At 45.9% G+C, this 19,977-nt stretch overlaps 1 protein-coding gene across 3 annotated transcripts in view; it reads left to right on the forward strand.

Moving 5' to 3' along the window:
* CLIC5 (chloride intracellular channel 5) overlaps positions 1 to 19,977 on the forward strand; it is a 55,945-nt gene that overhangs the window by 21,731 nt on the left and 14,237 nt on the right. For all 3 annotated transcript variants that reach the window (XM_053380309.1, XM_053380310.1, XM_053380311.1), the window contains exons 2-4: positions 8,208 to 8,317; positions 9,638 to 9,763; positions 11,915 to 12,021. In XM_053380309.1, coding sequence (XP_053236284.1) covers positions 8,208 to 8,317; positions 9,638 to 9,763; positions 11,915 to 12,021 — 343 coding nt within the window. The remainder of the gene's footprint in view (positions 1 to 8,207; positions 8,318 to 9,637; positions 9,764 to 11,914; positions 12,022 to 19,977) is intronic.

A 19,977-nucleotide genomic window follows, 5' to 3' on the forward strand; every position in this document is an offset into this window, starting at 1 on the left:
TCATTCCACAACAGTAAATGTCACAGGGATCATTTGACATTGCATCCCAAAAATATACTGGAGGGATTTTGCAGAAGGTCAGCAGAAAGCGCTCTTTCTCATGATAGGAAGTTCACGGTCACGGTCAGTTTGGTAGACAATTGCATGGTATAGTCATTTGGTGAGTGGACTACTCTGAAGTAAATGGCAAATGTTTCCTTTGACTTCAAGTGAGGGAGCATGAAATTCCAGTTCAGCAAATATGCTAGGGGAGAACGTTGCTTCTTAACATGCACTTTTCACTAAAAAAACATAAATAACTGATAGAAAACATTGCTGTTTTATTGCTATAGTGTAGTATGTTTGGCAGACCTGATTTTGCAGACGCTGTCGTAATCTGCAAGGGATTCCCACATGACAGGGCTCATGTTGCCAGCCTTCATGTCACGTTTGCAGACATTTTTGCAATACAGGGTGTGCAGGACTAGCAGATGCTAGCAAGTGTGCCCTGGGGGAAGGGGGGCTGGAGTCTGACTTGGGAGAGGGGGCCAGGGAATTGTGGGTACCTGTACTAGCCAGGAGGCAAAAGAGAGGCAGGGGAAGCTTCAGAGTTGGAGGATGGAGCCCAGGATGGGTCAGAAGAAGAGGAGGAAGAGGCAAGTCAGGCAAGGGAAGGGCTGGGTGCTTCCCCACCCTCTCTTGCACCACTGTCTCCCAGAACCAGGAGGGGATTGAAGGGGGAAGAGCAGAGGGAACTTCCATGCAGGGGTAGTCTCTGGCTAAGTGCACACAGCCTGTCTGCGGCAGATACATAAACTGGTGGAGGGGAAGTGGCCCCCTGTTGCTGCAACTGCTCCATAGAGCGCAGACCCGGGAATAGCTGCCTAGATGCTCGACGTGTGTGTGTTGGGGGGGGGGTGTTTGGAGCCATAGGAATGACTGGAAGTGTCCCCTTTTGGCTATCTGCTGTGTGCATTCCTTTGGCTGGGCAGTGGCTCAGAGTTGGCCTGCCAAGAGGCCTGGTGCCTGAAGCCAGCTCCCCATTCAAAGGACATGACCAAAGCAGCACTGGCCTCGCTGAGACAAGAATGTGAACATGCTGGGGATGTGGGCTTGGGACAAGAGATGGATCTTCAGGATGAGATTTGGAAGGCTGCAGTATCCAGGCAGGATTGATCAGCACCTCTTCTTTCAAAAATTAAGCAAGGATACACTGTGGCAGTGACTTCTCTAGCGGTATTTCGGAAATAAGTGTAATTGACAACAGCAAAACCTTCATTTTTGAATCCATTGTTGTAAACCGTATTTCTTCTGGAGTTACAACTTTCAACACTGCTCTGCACTGTATTGATATATACTGTGCAATTAACAAAGTTCCCGTTACTGTGATGACAGCTGGTAATGAATGATATATCTTGCAAGGACTCCATGGGAATCCAGTGCATTTATTTATTGTTTATGGGGAAGTACCATAGTTCATTTCATACAAATGGTCCCAGATTTGATCCCTGACACCTCCAGGTAGAGCAGGGAGTGTCCCTGTGATGAAACTCTGGAAAACTTATCAGCCAAAGGCCTAGTTAAAGAGGACCATTAAAACCAGCCCTTTGAATTGGGCCGGAAACTACAGTGGTACCTCGGGTTAAGAACTTAATTCGTTCTGGAGGTCCACTCTTAACCTGAAAGTGTTCTTAACCTGAGGCACCACTTTCACTAATGGGGCCCCCCGCTACCCCCACACTGCCAGAGCACAATTTCTGTTCTCATCCTGAAGCAAAGTTCTTAACCCGAGGTACTATTTCTGGGTTAGAGGAGTCTGTAACCTGAAGAGTCTGTAACCCGAGGTACCACTGTAATGGGCAGCCAGTGCAGTCAGGACAGGATCAGTGCAATATGCTCAAACAATCTTGCCCCAGTGAGCATTCAGAACAACAGTTGAGTTTACCGCATTTTTCCATGTATGAGACGACCCCTATTTTTGTAAACCCAAAATTAAGAAATTAATATTTTTAAACATCCACAGAACAACTTTTATATTTTACTAAATATTCAAAGCACTGGCACAGGCGTAGCAGCCCCTGCAGGCGCCTGAGGTGGGTTGTGTGTGTGCACATGTGGGCAGCAGCAGAGCAGGCCCCACAAACACCTGAGATCACCCAAAGTTCTGGAAGGACAGTGGCTCCATGCCCTGCAGCCCACATGCCACTTGGTGTGTGTGCGCGCACACACACACACACACCCTGCCTTCTTATGCTAATGAGCACCAGTATATTTAGTGGTAAGTGTGATGATTGGAGCATTCACCATCCTTATATAAGACAACCCCCATTTTTGACTAATTTTTTTTAGCAAAAAACCATTGTCTTATACACGTACAAATATGCCATTTTATCAGAAGCTGGAAGTGGCCAAGGAGATGATGGACTATTAGATGACAAATGGAAGCTACAGGAGAAGAGAGTAATGGAGTGTGCTTCTTGGGGGTCCATCTGCCCTTACCTGTGCATTGTAAGCAGGGCTGCATTCCTCCCTAGAGGTTGGCCTTGGACAGAAATGCTGCTATTGTTTGCCCCTGTTTTTCTAGTTCCCTGTTCCTTTTGTGATGGACAACAGGCATGTGGTGCGAATGTTTTCCTTTTTGCTGCTGAAAGGGCAGATTACTTCACACAGATGTGGACGCATATCAAAAGAATAAATATTCCTCCCTCTGTCTGTTGTAATGAGCCATTGTTAGAGATTATTATGCAAACTGGGTTCATTTGGTGTTTTAGTCATAGTGGCTGATCATTTGACACCTGAATAGAAAAGAGTTGCACTGTAGAAAATTCTCACAGGTTGTGGGAGCCCCAGGAAAGCGAGTTTCAGTATTTTTATTAATCTCTACTTTCTTTTCAGAACATCATCTCCTGATCATTGCATGGTCAACATCTTTTACCTCTCACTGTATATCTGCCTATTCTCTATTCTACTAAGCTTTGGCTTCAAGCAAACACTAGCTGAGTAAAAGAAATTAGTTTTCCACCAACTTCTGTCCCAACACAAAATGTCATTTCTGGAAGAGGGACGAGTAGAATCACAGAATCATAGAATTGGAAGGGACCCCAGGGTCATCTACTCCAACCCCCTGCAATGCAGGAATCTCAGCTAAAGCATCCATGACAGATGGCCATCCAACCTCTGCTTTAAAACCTCCAAGGGAGCCCACAACCTCCCAGGGGAGACCGTTCCACTGTCTAAAAGCTCTTACTGCCAGAAAGTTCTTAATGATGTTTAATTGGAATCTCCTTCCTTGTAACTTGAAGCCCTTGGTTCAAGTCCTACACTCCAGAGCAGGAGAAAACAAGCTTGCTCCATCTTACACGTGACAGCCCTTAAGATATTTTAAGATGGCTATCAAACATCGTCTCAGTCGCCTCCTTTCCAGGCTAAACATACCCAGCTCCTTCAACCTTTCCTCGTAAGTCTTGGTTTCCAGACCTGTGACTATCTTGGTTGCCGCCCTCTGTGCATGTTCCAGCTTGTCAATATCATTCTTAAACTGTGGTGCCCAGAACTGGACACAGGACTCCAGGTTTGGTCTGACCAAGGCAGAATAGAGTGGTATTATTACTTCCTTTGATCTGGACACTAGACTTCTGTAGATGCAGCCTAGAATAGCATTAGCTTTTTTTTTGCTCTTGCATCACACTGTTGACTCATGTTAGGCTTGTGGTCCACCAAGACCCGTAGATCCCTTTCACATGTACTACTAGTAAGCCAACTAATAGCTCTGTAAGCCAGCTGTCCCCTGTCTTATATTTATGTAGCTGGTTCTTCCTGCTGAAGTGCAGAACCTGACCTTTGTGCCTATTGAAATTCATTTTGTTAGTTTGGGCCTAGTTCTCCAACCTGTTAGGGTTGAATCGTGATTCTGTCTTCTGTGGCATTAACTACCCCTCCCAGTTTGGGATCATCTGCAAATTTGATGAGCATTCCCTCAATTCCTTTGTCCAAGTCTTTTATAAAGATGTTGAGCAACAATGGGCCCAGGACTACGGTCCCTGCAGCACCCCACATGTCACTTTCCCCCATGATGACTAGGAACCATTAATGAGTCCTCTTTGGGTTTGGTCAGTCAATCAGCTACAAATCCACCTAAAAGTTACCTCATTCAACCCACATTTTATCAGCTTCCTTGCAAGAATATAATGCAATTTTTTGTCAAAAGCCTTACTGAAATCACTATGTCCACAGCATTCCCCTGATCAATGAAGCTGGTGACTCTATCAAAAAAAGAAATGAGATTTGTCTAGCACAGGGGTAGTCAACCTTTTTATACCTACCACCCACTAATGCATCTTTCTTGATGGTAGAATTTCTTTACCGCCCCCCAGCACTCGATGGAAGGAGGATTCAGCTTGTGGCGTAGAACCCCCTACCGCCCACCCAGAATCCTGAAACGCCCACTAGTGGGCAGTAGGGACCAGGTTGACAACCCCTGGTCTGGCATAACTTATTTTTGAGACACCCATGCTGAGTCTTGGTAATCACAGCATCCTTTTCTAAATGCTCACAGACCGACTATTGAATTATCTGTTCTAGGATCTACCCTGGTATTAATGTCAAGCTCACCGGTCCATAGGTACCTGGGTCTTCTCTCCCCCCCCCCCTTTTGAAGATGGAGACAACGCTTGCCTGCCTCCAGTCTGCAGAACCTCACTTGTTCTCCAAGAATTTTCAAAGATCATAGACAAAGTCTCTGACATTACATCCACAAGCTCCTTTAGTACCCTTGGATGCAGCTTATCAGGTCCTGGAGATTTGAATTTATTTAAAGTAGCGAGGTGTTGCCTTACTACCTCTTTTCGTATCTTGGGCTGCAGCTCCCTCCTTCCATCATTTATTCTGTTATCACCAGGTTGGGCATTGCTTTCCTTTTGGGTGAAACAAAATAAAAAAATTCCTTCCAGTAGCACCTTAGAGACCAACTAAGTTTGTTATTGGTATGAGCTTTCATGTGCACGCACACTTCTTTCATGTCTAAACCACAGAGCCTAGGACTTGCTGATCAGAAGGTCGGTGATTCGAATCCCCGCGATGGGGTGAGCTCCCATTGCTCACTCCCAGCTCCTGCCAACCTAGCAGTTTGAAAGCACATCAAAGTGCAAGTAGATAGATAGGTACCACTCTGGTGGGAAGGTAAACGGTGTTTCCGTGTGCTGCTCTGGTTCGCCAGAAGTGGCTTAGTCATGCTGGCCACATGACCTGGAAGCTGTCTGTGGACAAACAGCTCCCTTGGCCAGTAAAGCGAGATGAGCGCCACAACCCCAGAGTCGTCCGTGGCTGGACGTAATGGTCAGGGATCCCTTTACCTAAGACACACTTAGGCTGTGTACCCGCTACCAACTGGAATCCTGATTTTCCTGAAGGAGCCTCCACGAGCTCCTTCAGACAGTCGCAAGGGTGATGGGGATGGCAGCTGGAGTGCTAGTTTCTGCACCCTCTCCCTCATGTGTAATAGTTCTGGATTCATAGAATGCCTGAGGGCTGTTGTGTGCAAAGGTTTGGCCATCCTCTAAGGGAGCATGATGCGGGGCCTGTGTGACATAGCCTCCTGCTGCACAGCCTCTCCTGCGAGGGATGGCCTCATGGTGGGGTTTCCATGTTGCTAGAAATAGGATAGCAAAAGACAACCCCTGCCTGGACACAGCACCCAAGTTATTTTGGCTCCTGAGGCAGAAAATCCCATGAGACTTCTCTGTGGGAGTAAAACTACAACCACAAGACTAAATTAAATAACTAACCATTTGCTGACCTTCATGGCACAGGCCTCAGCTGCCCCACTGACTAGGACTGCGTCCAGAATTGTGCCAAACCCTGCTTTGTCATGGTGACAATGAGGGGAGATGGGGCAGTGGGTTTTCAGAACTGTTTCCACCCTTGCTCCATTGAGCTCAGTGAGTGAAATGTGCCTTTTGCCTGACCTGTGGTGGTGTGGTCAGGAGCTCAAGGGGAGTGTACATACATGCAGCCATCATTTTATTTGTGTGCCACGTTCCCACAGTCAAAACCATGCTCAGGGTGGCTTATAACAAGGGAAAAAATGCATTTCAAAACACAACTAGCCATAAACAATAAATAAAACATCAAAAAGTACACAACCAAACTGAACAATTTCCACATAAATCATAATATACTAAAAATTAATATCAATAACAGCAACACCCCCTCCTCAAACACACCCACCCCACCAGCAACACCCGAGCCCAAGATTCTGTTGAGTGACCTCAGCCTTTGTAGCTGGAGTCAGTCAGGGCAGCCCCTGCCCAAGCCAGCAAGGCAGGGAGGAGATCTTCCAGGACTCACAGCCAAGGTGGGTGTAAGATCTGGGGCAAATCTCCTCCTCCTCCTCTGCTCCATCCACATCTCTGGCCACCAGTGCAGATGTGCTCCCGTGTATCTCCAGTGGTGCTGGGGGGTCTCTCAAGTGCCACCCACACAATAGGAATCCTATATTCCCCCAGCCAGTTCATCTTTATAGGCATGCACTCTTAGGCTTCAATCCTAAAGATATTACTTGGATGTAAATCCCATTGAAATCAGTTGGACATATTTCTCAGGAAATGTTTTGGACTGGAGTGCCAGAGTCTATGCTTGTTTCTCCCACGAGCAAAAGGTTCTTGCTCAGTATTTGCACTAGCTGCAGATTCACCCGGCTTCTAATACGGCAAGTAATGTAATGGAATTTCAATAAATAATTCAAGCTTATCTCCAGTTACATTTTCAGGGTTAACTTTCAGCACCTGACTACCATTATTTTTTGCTAGCTGAATTTTGTGCTTAGAGGTATGGAAATTTGGCTGAGGGTCACCAACATTTATGAGGCTACAGGCATAACCAGATTACTGATCCCAGTCTATAGATTTTAAAGAGAAATTTGAATTCCAGATGTGGATAGCTTTCTATTTTACATAAACTCAGTTGAAATTATCTTGCAGTAAGTTTTAGCTCCTTGTTTTATGCACCTGGCTTTTTGTGTTTTTACTTGGTGTTTTATTGCTGTTTTACTGTATTGTATTCACAATATGGCTGCAAGGGGCCTTGAGACCATTTAATAAACAAATAAACAAATTATAGCATCTCATTTCCAGAAACTTCTCTTAGATTTGTAGCTGTACTTCAATGAAAAATACTGTGCTCTTCTTATCACCTGACGATGTTAATTTGCCACATCTCCCATAACAGTAGTTCAATTTCCAAGCAACTGGGTAGTATTCAACTAAATTAATGTGCAAGCAAAACGGCTTCTGCTTGTGCAGTGAGACTTCCCTTGCTTCTTACTGTGCTCACTTGGTACCATTTCCAAATCTGCTGGGGGCGGGGGGCGGGGAGAGAGAGAGGGGAGGTGTCCTCTTGCACAGATCAAAGTTGCTCCAATTGCACGAACTGCTACTTAACACTATGTTAAGTGTTTAACCTTGGTTTTGAATTGGAAGCATTTAATCAGAAAAAGTTGCTCAGATTTGTTGGTGGGTTGGTGCGATGGCAGGGAAGGCCAGATCCCTGTGAAGAAGAGACTTAGTGAAAGCTATGGAGAATATTGTGTTGAGATGAGAAACCTTTGGGAGGGCCAGGAAAGCTGATTTTCTTAAGGAGACACAAATACATGTGTTTAAGAGTCCTGGGGGACTTCTATAGCTCGGCCTGCACAACATGCAGAGCCAAATTCACTTCACTGGCCTTGGTCTACGTCTGGAGACTTGCCCAGGACTGCAGATTCAGCTGCCAAGCAACTGGCAAACTGCGTATGTGGCTGGTGGGCGACCTTCACCTGGCAGGGTCACAAGTTGTGCAGGGTCTGCTGTAGTTCCCAACTGTGTAGGGAAGCCAAGGGAGGAAGCACAGGAGCCCCATACTCCCAAAACAATCTGCGTTTGCAGTGGGAGAGTGAAAAGATAAGTCTCTCACCCTTGTGTGTTGCCTTCCCAGTACGAATGGCACCCGCCATGTAATTATTTAAAGAAAAAGAAGACTCAAAGCTGCCATGTCCAGTTTGGCCCTGAAAAACAAAGTACGAGAAGTGTGGGAACAAAGGTTTGAGCTGGTAGGAGGTGGATGGAGATGGAATCAGCAGCTTGGAAGAACTTGACAAGGATTTTGGGTGGACTCAAACTGGCATTGTGATGCTTGCAGTGATAGGAAAAACACACCCCCAGATAATTTTCTTCTCTATTTCTTATTTCCTCTAGGCTGGTGTAGATGGTGAAAGCATTGGGAACTGTCCTTTTTCACAGCGTCTCTTCATGATACTTTGGCTCAAAGGGGTTGTGTTCAATGTCACCACAGTTGACCTGAAGAGGTAAAGGATCTTGATAAAAAATATTTGATAAGACATAATGGCGTTTGTGTTTTCTTGTGTTTATTTATAAGAATTATAATAAGCCTGCCTTTCACCAAAGAATTATGTAAACCTGCCTTTCACCAAATGGTTCTACCCCTGGGTAAAATTGGATTTAAAGACAGTATGAACAGCCACAAAAACCATGAACCATAAAATTATCAGCATTTAAAGCCCGCTGAACCAGAACTGACTGGCAGACTATTGCTCTGGCAGCAAAAACTTAACAGCACCACCTCAGAGGAGAGGTCATTCCAGGGAAGTTCCAGGGAAGTTTGTAATGGTTGATGTTTTCTTGCATTTTAATAGTGGCTGGGGCAACCCAGTCAGATGGGTGGCATATAAATAACAAATTTATTGCTATTGCTATTGTTATTAAATGGTGGAGGGAGCAGCAGCAGAGCTCTCTCAGCTGGTCTTAATGCATTAGCAGGTCTGTGAGGGAGGAGATGTTCTTCAGAGAGCTGTACTCTTAAGTCACTTAGGGCTTTGTATGTTAACACCAAAACCTTGAGTTGGGCTTGGAGCATATTTGCAAACAGTGCAATTCTTTCAAGACCAGTGTCATCCAATTGGCCATACCAGTTAACATTCTGGCCACTGCAATAAGTTCCAGCTGCAGTTTTCAAACCGTCTTCAAGGGCAGTCCCACGTAGAACGCGTTACAGTAGTCTGATCTGGAGGTCACTAGAGCATGGGTTACCACATTTATTTCTGACCACAAATGGCAGTAGCTGGTGAACCTGTTAGAGCTGGAAACCAGCACTCCTGGCCACTGAAGCCACCTGAGCGTCAAGTGTGGGAGCTGGCTCTATGCACCTGCTCCTTCAAGGGGAGTGCAACCCCATCTAGAGCAGGACCCCTTTCTTCTCTCACCTCAGATGGAACAGAGAAGCAGAGTTGAATGTCATCCACATACTGATGACACCTCACCTGAAAGCTCCTGATGAATTCTCCCAACAACTTGATATTCCTTCTGATCACTTTATTTGGATTTTCTGTTGGGAACTTTAATATTTCTCACACAGACAGCGAATCCTACTTTGCTTATTATTCTGCACTCTTTAAGTACAGGCAACTCCCCATTTGCACATGAGCAACCGCCGATGCAGGCACTGCATTTGCCTTGGCGTACAACCCTTGCATAAATGGAGAGAGGCCTGTATATCCTATATGTAGCTTAAAAAGCAAAGGGCTAATTTTCTCAGTAGTACAAAACCAATGGGACTTCCATGGCATATATGATTAGTAATTTATTGAACTTTCTTTTTGTTTCCACAGAAAGCCAGCTGATTTACATAATTTAGCTCCTGGGAGCCACCCACCATTCCTGACGTTCAATGGGGAAGTCAAGACAGATATCAACAAAATTGAAGAATTTTTGGAGGAAACGCTTTCACCTCCAAAGTAAAAAATAAGAGTTTTTTAGAATTATGGTGTAGTTACCACATGAAATGGGTAAAAGTAAAGGGCAAATTGATATCTGCTTTGTGTTACAATGAGCCTGCTTGCCTCTTAGCTAGTCAACCTAGAAAAATACATATTTCTAAAACTTGCCTCTCCTCCTCCTCTGGTACTAATTTGAGCATGAGCCAAGGACTTTTAACCATGGGACCTGATTTCATGAAACCCGCCCCCCTTGTATAGCCCACAGTTTGTTCTTTCCTCTCTCCCCATTTCCCATCCCACAAAGTATAACTTCTTAAATGCAGCACTTAAGTTGTTGTACTAAATCAAGCTTCCACAACCTCGGCCCTCCAGATGTTTTGAGACTACAATCCCAGCATCCCTGACCACTGGTCCTGCTAGCTAGGGATCATGGGAGTTGTAGGCCAAAAACATCTGGAGGGCTGAGGTTGAGGAAGCCTGTACTAAATCCTTGTATCTGTAAATATAATTTGTATGACTCTGGGTTGCAGGACTCCCTGCCTGCCCCGCTTTGTATGCAGTGTAACAAGAGGAGGGAATACTATGGGATGGCCTCACCTTCTGTAGCAGGTTTGCCCAACATGTGATCCACTAAACTGAACCCAGCTTGCCAGCATTGTGTTGAGGTTCGTCAGGTCCTTGAGGCCTCCCTCCGGGGTTGTTGCTTCAAGGTAGGGCAGACCCAAAGGTGGAGAGGTTCTGATGGGCTGGCTAAAACCTCCCATAAAGGGGGGGGGGGTGGAGGGCAATGGATGTGTGGGGAGGTTGCAAGGCAGGGGGAGAATCTTCTGCTTGGGACGTGGTTACAATTTGATGAGGGGGCTGGGTGGCCTTCCTCCTCACCCATAAGGAAAAAAATAAGTGTAGACAAGGCGCTGTGCTCTGCAGCTGGCTGCCAGTCACTTTTAAAATTGTTTTTTAAAATAGCCAGGGAGACAGCCATCTTCTTTTTGGTACAGCGTGTCTGGGAACCGTGCCATATACAGTAGTACCTCGGGTTAAGTACTTAATTCTTTCTGGAGGTCCCTTCTTAACCTGAAACTGTTCCTAACCTGAGGTACCACTTTAGTTAATGGGGCCTCCTGCTGCCGCCGGAGCACAATTTCTGTTCTCATCCTGAAGCAAAGTTCTTAACCCGAGGTACTATTTCTGGGTTAGTGGAGTCTGTAACCTGAAGCGTCTGTAACCCGAGGTACCACTGTAAATATAGCATCAGTCCCAGCACCAACCTTAACTACCTGCTACTGAGCAGAGCAGCTTGCTGTTGTTTAAAGTGAAAGAGGCGTGTGCCTGTGGGGAGGCAGCCTGGGGGGCTCATCAAATGGTAAGCAACCCCCTGCCCAACGGTGCTGTGGTCTTTGCGGGCCCCCTTTGCCAGCTCACAGAAGGTCTCCTTGCCCATTGCTACAGGGTGGGAGTGGTGGTAGTTGAGGGGGTTGTGCCCAGCCCCGGCGCTGAGGCTAGTAAGCGGCTTTTTGCTTCAGGGTCACGGGTTGCCCAGGGCTGTTACACGGCCGTGGTGTTTCATTATTGCTGGAGGAAGGCATTTTGATTGGACGGACCCCTTGAGGTCTCGACTCACAGAAAACAGAAACCTTTCCAAGAAGCACAATACACTTTTCAGCAGCCCGCACGGATTCATTGTTGCATTTCAGCTCCGTATAGACTCCTTTTCACCAAGTACCACTTTATAAGTGCCATTATATCCTGGAATGGTTTTCTCCAAAGGCCACCATTCACACAGTGAAGAGAAGCAGCTGTTGCTGCCAAACGCCTCTGCATCTTTTGAAAACATATGACTAGTTCTGATTTAAGGATGCTGTTTCTCGGTTCCTTTCACATTAAGCCCCGGTACAATTAACCTTGTCATAAAACCATCATTGTGTAACTTTTTAAAATTCTTGGCTCCCCACGGTGGCAGCAGTATTCAGTTAGGGTCCTGAGAGGCTGACATGCTGAGATAAGAGACAGTTTTAAAAGCAGTACTTGATCTGCAAGAATTTTGCTTTGTGTTACAAACAGCACTAGAAGTGAGCAACATATGCCTTTTTGTGGTATTTGTGTGCAATTTCTTTGCTTTGAAATTTCCGCAGAGGCCTCCTTTTTAAAACCACTCTTCTGTTTTTGCAGGTATCCCAAGCTAGCTGCCAAGCACCGTGAATCAAATGCTGCAGGCATAGATATCTTCTCCAAATTCTCTGCGTTTATCAAAAACACAAAGCAGCAGGACAATGCGAGTAAGTTTGTGGGTGGTGAAGATACTCTTCCAGTACATCCCCATCCTTTGTGGGTGCCAGGAATGGGAGCACTCTGCAGGGGAAAGGGTTAAAGACAGTCTCACCGGGTCCCTAGTCAGAAGGCTTAAAAACTTAAAACAACTCTGAGCATAGACCACTTGAGTCAAGTCTGCAGATACGTTTGTTTGGCAGGAGGGGTGTATTGCTCTCTGCTGGCCATTATGAAATGCACAGATCAGGGATGGGGAGAGTGTGGCCCCCAGGTGCTGCTGGGCTATGACTTGCACCCTTTCCTAGTGCTACTCATGTCAGGAGTTGCAGGCCACAAGTTCCCCACCTTAGGCATTAAAGGAAATAGCCTGAATATTCAGAAGAAGGTTGTGAACTGTAGAAGACATGCATCACACACACCTCACAGGTACACAGGGAACTGCCTCAGAACACTGGCCCACCTAGCTCATTAATGCTTGTTGTTTTTTGAACTTAGAAAAGGCTTGTTTCCTTAGATACCTCATTTTATTGCTCCTTACGAGGAGGAGGATGCATCTGCTGGCAGCCTGACCGCTTCCAGGGAAAGGAAGCCCCACCCCTCCTCTGGCCACAGGAGTGGCGCTGGCCAGGGCAAGAGCCAGAGGAGGCCTGGCTTAATAGTCTGCAGTATAGTGACTTTTATACTCACAGGGAAACGAAATAGTGTGTGCGATGCGCTTTATAGCGATAATTGTGTGATGCGCTTTATAGCGATATTTGCTTTATTGCGGTGGTCTAGAACCTGAAATATACAACCAACCACACTCACTGGCGACTCCACTCCAGTGTTTGGGGCAGGGGATGTTTCCATCTCTACCTGGAGATACCTGAGATTGAGCTTGGGACCTTCCACATGCACTGAGTTCCAGCCCTTCCTCTCTCCTTCGTATTCTGGGCAGGTTATATATATATATGGCAGTGGCAAATGTCTTTTGCTCACTTTACCTGAATAGTAATTTATATCACCACCCCCTGCGCTTTTGGTCCTTTTCTCCCATTTGTTTGGCTAGCTTTCCTGCCTTGCACATATGAAAGGTTTGCAGCAGGCTGGTTGGGGCTGTAAGCCCAGAAGCAAACACATTTCTTCCATATCAAAGTTCCACAACTTTTAAGCATCTTGAAAGAGAAGGAATTGATTCCAGATTCTCAGGATGTGGCAAGCTGTGTTTGAAGAAAATGTGCATATTTATTATTTCATGCCAGTTCAATTACAGCCAACTTGATTCCTTCTACCCCCAACATCAGCCAAATCATTTTAATAACAGGCTTTCCTCGAGGCGTGATCTTCGCTACGTCCCATCTCAGCACGTAGCGTGACTCTACACTTCGACTTTTTCCTGCAAAGTCCTAGTACTGTGGTTGACATAGCTAGAATTTAATTTCCTCACATCTGATACAAGAACAAAGAACACAGAGAAGATACAAATGAGAAGGATCTTGACATCCGTTTCCTAGAATCAGCTCTTTGAATTCCTATCTGATGGAGGCATATCTACACACAGACTAAAATTGACTTAACGGGTATTTCCTCTCCCCTGGGAACCATGGGAACTGTAGCTCTGGAAAGAAGGAAGGAGATTGCCAGCAGGTTTCTCAGCGACCACTGCAAAATGAAATAAAAGACTTGGGATGCCTTACAAGAAGCCATGGGCAATAAAAACGGCATTAAACTGCTAATACATGTAATGAGGTTGTGTCCATTTCACAGGAGTTATGCAGACTTCTCTGCAGGTTCTGGGGTACTGAAGGTCGACTCTTTATTACATGGCATGGGCCGAGACCAGTCTAGTTCTCTGAGGGTGTGATGTCCTGGCCCATCACTTGCCAGCCCACAAAGAAGAGGAGCATGGAGGGAGGGGTGGCTCCATGGTGGGGAGAAAGGTTAGACCATGGGTAGGCAAACTAAGGCCCAGGGGCCGGATCTGGCCCAATCACCTTCTCAGTTTGGCCCGTGGACGGTCGAGGAATCAGCATGTTTTTACTTGGGTAGAATGTGCCCTTTTATTTAAAATGCATCTCTGGGTTATTTGTGGGGCATAGGAATTCGTTCATTCCCCCCCCAAAAAAAAATAGACTGGCCCCCCACAAGGTCTGAGGGACAGTCTGAGGCCCCCTGCCAACAAAGTTTGCTGACCCCTGGATTAGGGCCTTGCCCCATCTAACGTCTGCTTCTTCCTCAGAAAAGCAGCTTGTTAATCAGAAATTAGTGTCATTTGATATCCTCAGTATACTTGATCCCCCTAGTCCAAATTGGCAAATGCAAAGAATCCAACTGATTTCTGACAATTGCACAGGAGATGCAGGTAAAAGCAGGCATTTATGTGCCAATGATCAGCTGAGTACTCAGGTGCTCCCCCACCCCCCCACCCCCAGCTGTTTATTTGCTGCTGAAGGAGATGGTGTAGAGAGCAACTAGCTGTTTACAGCTGACTAATCTTTCCTAAAATTGTACTCACCTTGACTGAGAGAATGAGCCCTTTGATTTCATATGAGGGTTGTTTTTTAAAATTTGTACTGAATTGAATATTTAATGGTGCCCCGTGTTGGTGGTCACCTTCATTAAGGTGTTCCAATGTTCTGCTCTTTGCTGAGCTGTGAGACCACCAGCATCGATTTCATTCTGTGGAATTTCCAGCCGTCTGCCCAGAGGAATCCACTGGTCTGGCCTGGATTCAGATCAAGGCCCTAAAAATAAAAGAACATTATATCATTAATTTACATATGATTAACCCCCTCCCCGTTGCTGCATCATGTGGTCAGGTAAGAGAGGCGGGAAATGCCTATTGGCTATATATAGCAAAGAGTATGTGGGCAAAAGCCTCAGCGCCTAGGGCTTGCCGATCGAAAGGTTGGCGGTTCGAATCCCCGCGGCGGGGTGCGCTCCTGTTGTTCGGTCCCAGCGCCTGCCAACCTAGCAGTTCGAAAGCACCCCCGGGTGCAAGTAGATAAATAGGGACCGCTTACTAGCGGGAAGGTAAACGGCGTTTCCGTGTGCGGCTCTGGCTCGCCAGATGCAGCTTGTCACGCTGGCCACGTGACCCGGAAGTGTCTGCGGACAGCGCTGGCCCCCGGCCTCTTAAGTGAGATGGGCGCACAACCCTAGAGTCTGTCAAGACTGGCCCGTACGGGCAGGGGTACCTTTACCTTTACTTATGCTGCCAGAAGTCTCTGTTGGATACGATTCCCAGGAATGCCTACATCAGTTTGACTCTAGCTTAGCAGTACTGACGTTGGCACATTTGCAGGAAGGCAAGTGGTGATTTACAGTGCTTGTCGTGTGCGTTTTAAGGGTGCTCTTTCCTTTATCAAGCAACCACCAATTTCTGAAAGAATTTGTATTACTCGGAAGGTAGAGTTAACAGGTCTAGCTAGACCTGAAGAGGAAACCTTTGCATTGAAGAGTGACAGTGCATTGCATGGAGAATTCTCTCAAGTACAGCTTCTCCCGTCACTGTGATGGGAAGAACTGTGCAGCACAGGACAGAGTTTAGACATGGGGACCTTGCTGGGAAGCAGATGTGCCCTTGAAGATGGTCAGAACCTGGTCGTTTATTATTTAAGGATAAGGTTTAAAGTTACAAGGGATTTGATTTCAGGCTTTGCAAAAAGGAATTCTATTCACTTTTCAAAAGTGGGTAATTGAAATACAAACAAATTTTTCTCAAATATTTTTCAGGGATTTTGTTGTTTCATGTTTCTGAGGATTCTGTGGGAAACTGAGGATTTATTCAGAGGCAGAAGTTGTCACTGTCTGTCAAGCATGGTAATTAATGCTGTGCCTGGAGGCTGCCAGTCAAATAAGGACTTGGCCAGCACTGATCCTGCCAAATCCAAGGTGAAGGGAATAGAGGAGAGAAGACAGGCAGGACGGGCCCAAAGAGGGACCACAGCGCTGCGTCTCCATCCCAGCTGCTACCTTTCGTGGCAGGATCTTTCACCTTGCTTCGAAAGACGTAAAGGATCGGTACCCCCCCCCCCCCCGGTTATATGGCTGAAAACAAGATATGAAGCAAAACTAATGACAAGAAAAGTACAGTGGTACCTCGGGTTAAGAACTTAATTTGTTCCGGAGGTCCGTACTTAACCTGAAACTGTTCTTAACCTGAAGCACCACTTAAGCTAATGGGGCCTCCCACTGCCGCCACGCATTTTCTGTTCTCATCCTGAAGCAAAGTTCTAATTCTGGGTTAGCGGAGTCTGTAACCTGAAGCGTGTGTAACCTGGGGTAACAAGTGTTTCCAGTTGGGTTGTCAGCTTAGCCCTGCCTCTAGGATTTTGAAAACAGGCCGATGTGGAGAAATTAACAGAGGAAACCGGCCTGTCATGATGGGGCAAACTTTGAATGCAGAAAGTTTAGAATCAGAGCTCCCCACGCCCGCCCCCCATTGATGCCATTCACAAATCTTCACCCCATTTCGATTTGGGTCTGGACTGCTTTGAGTCTGGATCTGGCTCAAATGGGTGTAACCTTCCTCAGTCACCCTTTGCTTACCATTTCACCTGGCTTGTCAATCAGGGCCTGTATTTAGGTGAAGCCATTTCTTCCTAGTGGACAGAATTGAATTGGGAGGCAGGAAAAACTGGACACGCCACAATCCCAAGATGGCAGTAACCCGTATTGATGGGGCAGGCTCAGGAATGTCATTTCTAAGGGCAGGTCCCACAGGACCTCTTGGGTGTCTTTCTAGCCCTCCCTGTTGCTGGCTATACGCCTGCACAGGAAGAAGGTTTTGTTGCTGGGAAGGAAAGGGACTGGAAAAGGTACGCAGGTCACTGGGACTTCTTCACCATCCCTGCCAAATGTTCAAAGCAGCCAAATGGTTTTTTGGGTGTGCCATGGATGGTAGGTGTGTTGGCCTTGTCTCCATGGCAGATCTGCTTAATTTGTGTTTCAGGCTTCTGTTAAAAGACATAGAGAAAAAGGCAAGAAAACATAGCAGGCCTAGTTTCCAGAAATGTACTGTGATATATATATTTAAGCTTTTAAAGTACAATGGTGCTGCCTGCCCATCCCATACGTTTTGTGCCTGTCTTTTGGTTTGTGGTCTGAGAGCTGATCCATATTTTCTCTCATCCCTCTGCTCTCCCGCTGGAAGAAAACCGTTCTTTGGTGCTCAGTCGGAGCAAACAGCAATTCGGTTTTTCTGTGGACTACCCTTTGCTCCAATTAAGAGTTGAAGAGCTGGTTTTCCCTGAGAAAAGAGCCAGGCAAGACGGAAACCACTTGTACCTGTACCTAGAAAGCATGGGTCAGCAGAAGTGGGGGTCAAGCCCTGACTGTATGTGTGTGTAGATGAATGGAATGTATGCCCCCTCCAGCGCAGCATGGTCAAGGCCAACTGGTTGTGACTCTCCAGGGGACAAGGGAGCGTTTTGGTTTTGGGTCTCACTCATGTACTTTTTTCTGTTTTATTCCAGTACAAATCAAAAGCAATTTTTAGAGATATCAGTGGTGGTTAAAAAAGTAAGTGATATGAAAGAAGAGAATCTTGTATCGTCATGAGGAATATTAAGAAATACATTCCGGTAACTGCTGAGTCTGTGTAAGACCTTGCACATACATTTGACTTTTGTTCTTTTTGCAGTTGCATTCTTCTTCAGTGTGTACACAAAATGTGTCTTGTGTCTAGTAATGTGTCATCAAAAATCGTAAGCTAGCGTGTGACATGAACCCAGTGACAGGATGCTCCCCATGTGTCAAATGTGGTAGTTTTCTGGCGTGGGGAATGCAGCAACAGCAAAGCCATCCGCTAAAATATGGAGTTTCCTTTATCAGAAATGGATTCTTTATCAGTTTGTACATAAGCATAAAATAGAATATAAGAAGATGAAACCAATGGGACCTTCTTTTTGCAAATTGTTAATTGTTCTCTAGAACTCCAGGGGGCACTGCAGTCCAGGCCAAGCACACTAGAAGATATTCCATTTTCCTGTGGCCATGGCCTAACACGTTTAGTAAAAATCTGAAATTACTTTGGGATGCCTGGTTTTCGAGGTATCTCCCGCTGCTCTTTGATCATTTAAATTGCACTGCACAGTCTGTGTAAACACACAGCAGCTTAATTTGGAATGCTGTAATGATCATCTTTCATTTATAAAATGTGGCTTTACATTTAGGTCTTGATTTTTCTCTTGCAGCATTAGCACTCAGTATGTGGTGTAAAGACATTTTTAAAGGAGGCAGATAAAGGGCCTTATCTACTAAGCACAGTTTCTTTCCAGAAAAGAAGCAGCAGCGCTTGCTGGGCCTGAGCATGTGGCTGCTAGAGAAATTCAAAGATTTGTACGAGATGCTTTACTCACTTGTTCCCCTCTGTTTCTGGCCCAGTTTATACTTAGTGGCAGTCCTCACACGAACACGGTACAAGCACAGGAGGGCACTGCTTGTTTGAAGTGGGGCCTCCATGAGGGGGCTGTGCTTGAATGTGGGGTATAAAGTCCTTTTCTACTCATGGTTTTGTTGCTGTTTAGACATTTAGTCGTGTCCGACTCTTCGTGACCCCGTGGACCAGAGCACGCCAGGCCCTCCTGTCTTCCACTGCCTCCCGCAGTTGGGTCAAACTCATGCTGGTAGCTTTGAGAACACTGTCCAACCATCTCGTCCTCTGTCGTCCCCTTCTCCTTGTGCCCTCCATCTTTCCCAACATCAGGGTCTTTTCCAGGGAGTCTCCTCTTCTCATGAGGTGGCCAAAGTATTGGAGCCTCAGCTTCAGGATCTGTCCTTCCAGTGAGCACTCAGGGCTGATTTCCTTCAGAATGGATGTGTTTGATCTTCTTGTAGTCCATGGGACTCTCAAGAGTTTCCTCCAGCACCATAATTCAAAAGCATCAATTCTTCAGCAATCAGCCTTCTTTATGGTCCAGCTCTCACTTCCATACATCACTACTGGGAAAACCATAGCTTGAACTATACAGAACTTTGTTGGCAAGGTGATGTCTCTGCTTTTTAAGATGCTGTCTAGGTTTGTCATTGCTTTTCTATTTGTTCCTCAGAGTACTGGCTGCAGATGAGCCAGTAGAGGAAGTGAGCTACACTAGGGGAATGGATGGCGGTAGGGCAGGTGGGGGTGTCTGCTTCAGACAGGTAAATAGTAGTGGGAGGGTTCATCTTCCCCCACCTGCATGTGTTTTAGCTACCGGGTGGCACTGTGGGTTAAACCACAGAGCCTAGGACTTGCCGATCGCCGTTTGGTCCCAGCGCCTGCCAACCTAGCAGTTCGAAGGCACCTCTGGGTGCAAGTAGATAAATAGGGACCGCTTACCAGCGGGAAGGTAAACAGCATTCCGTGCGCTGCTCTGGCTCGCCAGATGCAGCTTGTCACGCTGGCCACGTGACCCGGAAGTGTCTGCGGACAGCGCTGGCTCCCGGCCTATAGAGTGAGATGAGCGCACAACCCTAGAGTCTGGCAAGATTGGCCCGTACGGGCAGGGGTACCTTTACCTTTTATAATAATGTACCTCCACCTGTTTTATATGTGGGTCAGCTAAACTAAGGTTAAAGAAATGGGACCATTACATCAGTTTGGTCCTAAAAGTCTATAAATTGTATCCCAGATATTGCTTCACCCTGCACATTTTAGGATCTCAGTAATTTCACCCACAATTATATATATTTTTTTTTAAAAAGATTTTTATTGAAGTTTTACAGAAAAGAAAAATAGAAATTCACAGAATAAAAAACCCTAGATTACAAAAAAAAGAAAGAAACACCAAAAATACAAAAAGAAAGCACAACTAATTAAGAAAAATTAAATTTAAACAAAGAAGAGTTAAAACCAATCCATTTTTCCAATAACCTCAATTTCATATGCTTATGTTCTTGACCTCCTCGCACCTCCCCCCTTTTGTATTCCCATTCAAATATTTAATTCAGCAAATTCTTACCCTTTTTCAAATGTTAAACTTTATACCATAACATATACTATA

This window comes from Podarcis raffonei, chromosome 3 (assembly GCF_027172205.1).
Source record: "Podarcis raffonei isolate rPodRaf1 chromosome 3, rPodRaf1.pri, whole genome shotgun sequence".
Taxonomy (NCBI): Eukaryota; Metazoa; Chordata; class Lepidosauria; order Squamata; family Lacertidae; genus Podarcis; species Podarcis raffonei.